The 6,582-nt window shown below is 51.2% G+C and overlaps 2 protein-coding genes across 6 annotated transcripts in view; one reads left to right on the top strand and one right to left on the bottom strand.

Annotated features, from left to right (window-relative positions):
* Positions 1 to 3,628, bottom strand: part of LOC138164902 (centromere protein R-like) — a 55,492-nt gene extending 51,864 nt beyond the window's left edge. For 3 of the 4 annotated variants that reach the window (XM_069092850.1, XM_069092851.1, XM_069092852.1), the window contains exon 1: positions 3,483 to 3,628. In XM_069092850.1, the coding sequence (XP_068948951.1) occupies positions 3,483 to 3,490 (8 nt within the window). In that variant the 5' untranslated portion in view covers positions 3,491 to 3,628. The remainder of the gene's footprint in view (positions 1 to 3,482) is intronic. The other variant, XM_069092853.1, reaches the window with a different exon arrangement.
* A 65-nt stretch (positions 3,629 to 3,693) lies between these two features.
* LOC138164900 (EF-hand calcium-binding domain-containing protein 7-like) overlaps positions 3,694 to 6,582 on the top strand; it is a 56,312-nt gene continuing 53,423 nt past the window's right edge. The window contains exon 1 of one of the 2 annotated variants that reach the window (XM_069092847.1): positions 3,694 to 3,867. The gene's annotated coding sequence lies outside the window, so the exon portion shown is untranslated. Of the gene's footprint in view, positions 3,868 to 4,552; positions 4,738 to 6,582 lie in introns of those variants that run through there. The other variant, XM_069092848.1, reaches the window with a different exon arrangement.

Genomic DNA, 6,582 nt, shown 5'->3' with positions numbered 1-6,582 from the left:
ATCCATCCATCCATCCATCCATCCATCCATCCATCCATCCATCCATCTATTCACAAAGCTGCCAAAGTGGTTTTCTTGAAGCACAGGCCAGATCACACTAGGGCCCTATTTCACAAGCTCTGCTAGCTGCTCATGTGAGCTCTAGGACCAAATGGAAACTCCTCTGTTTGCCACCTAAAGCTTTTCAGAGCCTGGGCTCTTTCTACTGGTCCACTTGCACTTCCTGCACATGATGCTGCCTTCCCCCATCTCCATACCTCAACACTGAGCATCCCAAGACCACTTTACATCCGCTTTTTGGGATGCCTGGTTTCCTACAAGGCAGATAAAGCACTGCCCTTTCCATGAAGCTTTGACTGATTCCTTTGGCTGCTAATGTTCCTAGATGGGAATGTTCCTGGACTTTCTAGGTAAATATACCTTTAAAATCCTGTCTCTGTTACATCATCCTAGGAAGTTTAGCCATGAATTTCAAAAAGATCTCAAGGTGTCTCCTCTTAAAAGGCAGACCTTTGGTCTACAACTGAAACAAGTAAAATGTATTTTTTTTTTATGGTCAGCTTGACATAGTGGAAGCTGCAAAGAAATGAGAACTGTCCATTAGCTGCTTTCTAAGAGGCTCCCCTAGAAGAGGCTAGAAGACCAATGTCAAGTATGTTTTGGTAGTAACTCCTTTCAGGTACAAGTTGGATTAGACGGCCACTTAAAATTAATAGGCTCTATTATTTTGGCCAAGTGAAAAATACCACATCACTGGCAGAATACTTTGAGGCCCACCCTATACCATCATTCTCGGGATACATGCATGCAGTCCTTTCTATACTATCACCGACAATCCCTAACTCCCTTCCTGGAACTCTAACTACCTTTATGGCCTACCTTTTGTATCAGCCCTCCACAAGTCTTTCCCTGACAACATCCATCCATTATTTTTCAGTCTGGATCACTCCCAGGTCCCTAAACCAGTGATGAATATAAATGGCTGAGGGGACTGTCTGATCTACCCAGTTAGAGGTTTTGTTATTGTTCAATCTTTTTTTCAGTCGTGCCAGACTCTTTGTGATCCCAATTGGGATTTTCTTGGAAGAGATGTTGGAGTGGTTTGTCATTTCCTTCTCCAGATCATTTTATAGATGAGGACACTGAGGTAAACAGTGACTCACACAGCATCACACAGCTAGTCAGTGTCTGAGGCTGGAGTCTTTCTGACTCCAGGGCTGGGCTCTAGGCACTATGGTGCCCCCAGCCACTCAGTCAGAGTGCAGGAACCTTAAAAGCAGATGCTTTTGTACCTTGCACAGCTTCTCCTGGGTCACCTCTCAAACAGGAGGTGCTTGACAGATAACAAACACAGAAGGCCTGGACTTTGAATTCTCATCAACAGGCGTGGATTTCTTCCCATCTATGCTGCTGGGCAATTGCTGCTGGTGGGACCTCTGGGGTGAAGGGGGTACCCCAGAGGAAAGCGGGGGGAAGGAGTAAGGAGCAAGCTGCCGAGTCAGCCACCGACAGGCAAAGTTGGGAAAGAGAAATCCAAGGTTAAAAAAAAAAAACAATGAAAAACAGCTGCAAAGAAATGAACAAAGGCATGGGGGTGGAGTGTTGGTGATTTACAGGAACAGCTTGGATAATGGGAACACCACATTCTAGCTCAGTATGACCTATGTCCAAAGACCATGGCTGAAACACTATCAATGAGCAAAGCCCACCACAGAGATCCCAAGGATGATAGGAGGCAAAATCCTTACTCAATCAAACACTAATCAATCAACTCAATCCAACGCTAATTAAGGATGTAAAGCCTTTGTTTGTTTCTAGATATACTTAGGTCACATTTGTTTCCAGAATCACTGTATTTTATAGATTTGGGAGTTCTCTGACAGAGATGCAGGACTGAAGGCAGAAACAGGACAGGAGCAGTCTTAGGAAAGGTTAGAACAAGAGATTGATTGGAATCATTCATCTGTACCATACCTTCACAAGTCATGCCTCAACCATTTTTTTAAACTGGCCAATTCTCATAAGTATGTTTATCTTAGGTGAGGTGGGAGAAGAAGGTGGGCAGAAAAGTTGAGATCTGACGTGAGGCCACAGAATGATCCAGAGGGCAGAGTGCCACAAACAGTCTCCAACAGGTACTGCACAGAGATCTGGAGAACCCTCCCACCTGAGTCCTCGTGCAGGGAGACAGACAAGGAGGTTGCTGGACACTGGGACCAGGGCATAGGGGGCCAGCCCTTGCAGGGGGTGCAGGAAGCACTGCCACATGGCTGCTCACCACAACGCCGCCTCATGTGTCCAATTTAGACAGAACAGGGGACGTATGGCTGGGCTGATGGTCCAGGGCAAGGACCACTGAGGAAGGAGCCACTATGATGACAAGGACATTCAAGGCACAAATACTGAAGAAAATTATTCCAAAACATTTAAGCAGTCTCAAAGAAAAACACGGATTCAGTACGAGTTCAAGTAGAATTCCTCAAAGAGATGAAGCAAGAGTTAAAAAATAAAAAGTGCATTTAAAAAAAAAGATTTTATAAATAAAATAAGTGAACTAGATGAAACAAATGAAAATCAAATAAGGAAGATGGGAGAAGATATGAGTTATCGAAGAAAGAGCTAGAAAGAGAATGAAGGGTTTGGCATAAAACCTCACCCAAGCATCAGATTCCTTGAAAAGTAGCATGGACCAAACAAAAGTCAAGGCCGTGAAATAAGAAGACATATTTTTTTGGAGGGCAGTTGGCTTTAAGTGACTTGCCCAAGGTCAGACAGCTCCTAAGCGTTAAGTGTCTGACCTCAGGTCCTGCTGACTCCAGGGCCGCTGCTCTATTCACTGCGCCAGCTAGCCGCCCCAAGAAGAAATATTAAAAGACAGTCAAAAGACTGAGAAAAAACAAAAGGAAGTACAAGGCATCTCCCAGGGAAGACAACAGCCCAGAAAGGAGATCAGACACGGCTTCGGGCCTTACGGCTGTGACCCGGTGGTCCCTTAGGTCCCTTGGCCCGGCTGCCTCAGGGCTCTCGTCTGTGAAGGAGGGGACAAAGGCCGCGGGCCCGGCGTCAGAATGACAGCTGTCAGCAGTGGCAGCCAAGGCCCAGGCCGCGTGGCGCCCCCCGCTGTGAGGGCCGGGCGCCGGAGGCCGCGCCGTGGACAGCCCCGGCCTCCCGCAGGGCGGGCCCGCCGACAAGGGTCTATCCTCTCTTCCGCCGCGGCTACAGGAGAGGGCCGGGGCCGCCCGCCCGCCCACGGGGAAGGCCCAGGACAGGGGCTGCCTGCGGGCTCTAAACGGCTCCCGGGGGGCGGCGGGCCTCAGTTTCCCCCTCAGGAACACAAGGGGAGGGGGCCTGCGAGGAGGCAAAGCGCTCGGGAAACCACAAAGCCACCCGGCGACCCCCGGCGACATCGGCTACAAGGGGCCGGGAGAGCAGCCCCGGCACGCCGCGCCCTCCCCGCCCCCGGCCCCGCCCGGGATACGTACGGCGGCATCTCGAGCTGCGGGAACGGGAATGGCCTCCGCCTCCTCCGAGGCGCTCCCGCTCCACCCCACGCCGGGGCGCTCTTCCTCGAATCCCCGTTGGCCGGAAGCTGGGGGTCCTTCTCCGCGAGGGCGCATGCGCGCGTGGTTCCCTACGCCTCCGACGCTAATGGCGCCTGCGCGAGCCCACGCTAGGCCCGCTCCCCCTTCCCCGGCCCCCCCCCCCATCTCTCTACTTCCGATTTCCGGTGGCGGCCGTTGCCAGGGTAACGAGAAGACGGTGAAGGTGTTTCGGGATCCCAGACTGAGGAGGGAAGCTCGAGACCCTGAAGTAAAAAGAGTCGGCAGCGGAGGTGGCGCTTTTTCCTCGTTCGTGACCCAGAGCCGGGTAAGAAGCCGGCAACGGTGCCCGCCGCTCGCCTTGCTTCGGGGCCCACCTTGGGCCTTCTCCCGCGTGAGGGAGGGGCACGGAGAGAACCCTGATGCGCCCCCCCCCCCCGCGCCGAGGACCCCCTGGGGTTCTGGGCAGGAGGGCTGCATCTCCCCCTCCCCCCCCATCAGTCAACTGGCCCGGACTCAGCTCCTCCCCGTGCGCGGGACCCCGGGTGCGGGACCTCGGCTGCAGGATGGCCTGCCTGGGGTGTCCTGGCGGCCAGGGCCCCAGGATTGTCGCTGGTTCACGTGAATCCCTTGTCATCTGGTCATTGTTCCCACCCGCACAGCTGGGGGGCTGGTGCCGCCCCAGGCGCCCCCGTCACTGATGGTCCCGGCACCCAGGACCTTGCCCGGGCTGCCGCCAGCCGCGCCCCCCCTCTGGTGATGACGTCTTGTCTCCCCCAAGGACTGTGAGCCCCCGAGGGCACGGGCTGCTCCTGTGTGTCCCCAGCGCTCAGAGGTGCCGGGCCCTCAAGGAAAAGCTGTTTTCTGGAACCGTGGGGGTGTCCGGGAGGAGGGATGGAGCCAGCGGTCACAGTGTTAGCAGAGGAAGGGCGGCAGACGCACGGGGACCTCCCCGCCCACGAGCAGGGGAGCCATTAAGGGAAGCTGGGGGGGGCGGGGCTTTCAGCCTTTGGTTACTTTGTTTTGTTACTTTGTAACTAGCGCTGAGGCTTGGCACCCTCTGGCTCTAAAAAGGGTAGATAGACTCTGAGCGTAGCGTTTTGTTTTGGAGCTCACGAGCTGGAAGACTGTTTTTGTGGTTTGACCAGAGGAGACTGAGCTGCCATGAAGGAGCTGCATGTTGGTGTTTCTCCCTCTGGTAACTGCATGTATTACCTGGGTCAGAAGTTGGTCTGTGCTAATTTGTCCGACAGTCTGTTGGTCTTTATTTCTCTGCTTGTATTTTCTCTGAAGTTCAGGGTGCTGACTTTTCCTCCGAACTAGTGAATGTAATTTAAAAAGATTGTTGACCCCTTCAACAGCTGTCTTTCCTAGTAAAGCAGATCTAAGAACCTGTGCCATCTGCCATCCTGGGGATGCCAGTGTGGTTGTTGATAAACTTGCCAAAGAAAGAACACACGCTCCCTCTGAATTCAGGTTCAGGGATCTGTTCCACTAAACTGCGCGGCTGCCGTCATGGCGTGTCCACTTGTGCTGTTTGTTGTTGTGGGGATTCCTTTTGTGTGTGGGCTAGACGAGAGGCCTCTGTCATCCCTTCCGATTCTCCAATTCTGTGGTTCTGGAGAGCTTCCGCAACAAAAGCTTGAGTACCCAAGTCAGACTTCTCTTACTGGGGGGGCAGGAGGAGGCAAATCCAGTCAGTCAGTAAGTAAACATTTCTTAAGTGCCTCCTGTGTGCCAGGTTCTGTGCCAATCGCTGGACATATAAAAAGGCAGAACAGGGTCCCTGCTCTCAAGGAACTGCCAGCCTTATGGGGGAGATGGCATGAACACGGTGACACACAACACACAAGATGCAGACAGGATAAATTGGAGCTAATCACCAGAGGGAACACACCAGCACCAAGTGGGAAATGAACACTTGTTTTCTCTCTCCTTGATAGTAATGGTTTCTTGTCACCATTTATGAGCCTCTGTGTTTAAAGCACTGATTCTTAATTATAGTGACCCCAATTTGCAGTAGCCAGACTGTGACACCATATCCCTATGGGCTCCTTCACAATCTGGTGTAATAGGAAAGTGTCAGCCAAGTCGGCTGTGTATTATAAATAGGGCACTTTATCCATGAGAAGTGACTATTATCTTTCCTTCCCAAGTGTTAAAGGCCTATATACTTCAGGAAGGGGCAGATCATTTAGGGCCCTGGAGGAAAGATCCAATGAGTCCTGAAGGGGACCCCACACCTTGTGTCGCCTTGTTGTTGAACTTGAAATATCCAATTTATTAGGTTGAATATATTTTCAGAAGTCAGTGCTGAGTAAAATAATGTTGGGAGCTGTTAGAGCAGGATTGAGTGGCCCTTGGTGATGGCCTTCCAGAAAGCCTTCATCCAGAATGATGAAGAAGGAAATCACCTCCGAAGTGTACTGGCCTTTTACTACGAATACTAACGTTTCAGATTTCTAGTTTCTCTCATGCTAGCAGCTCAAAACCTTTTGCACATCTTGTTTTAGCCTCTTCTCGGAGGACAAATATTTTCATGCCCATTTTATAGATGAGGCAAACAGGATTGAGAGATTTTCTTGAGAGCCACCCCCTCATTTACCAGATGAGGAAGCCAACCCAGGGAGGATAAGTACTTTTCTAAGGTCCCAGAGGTTGGTAAGGAGCAGGGCTGGTATGTGAACCTAGCTTCACCAGGGCCCCGAGACCCCAATGCAGGGGGCTTACCATCGACCGCCTGCTCCTTTGGCCCGGACAGTTGCCGTAACTACTGTGCTTTTGTTGGGGTTAAAAAATTTGTTAAATAAATTTTTCAATGAGAAGCAAACCTGTCTCTGGAAGATAACCTAATGCCTGGTTAACTCTGTAACCTTTTCCCATCCTTTAAGTGGGCAGCCATTTTATAAATTTGACAGTTCTCTACATTCACCTGTCTTCAGCTAGACCTTTCCTTATTTCTCTGTGGTCCAGATTTATAACTATGTGTGACAATCGTATTCAGTTCACCCACTTTTATTAAGCACTGTCTCTTGAATTGTGC

This window comes from Petaurus breviceps, unplaced genomic scaffold, assembly GCF_028583685.1.
Source record: "Petaurus breviceps papuanus isolate PSGF00001 unplaced genomic scaffold, PetGlider_PUasm1.0 207, whole genome shotgun sequence".
Classification (NCBI taxonomy): Eukaryota; Metazoa; Chordata; class Mammalia; order Diprotodontia; family Petauridae; genus Petaurus; species Petaurus breviceps.
Note: the sequence above shows the minus strand (reverse complement) of the source record. Positions and strands in the feature narration are given on the sequence as shown.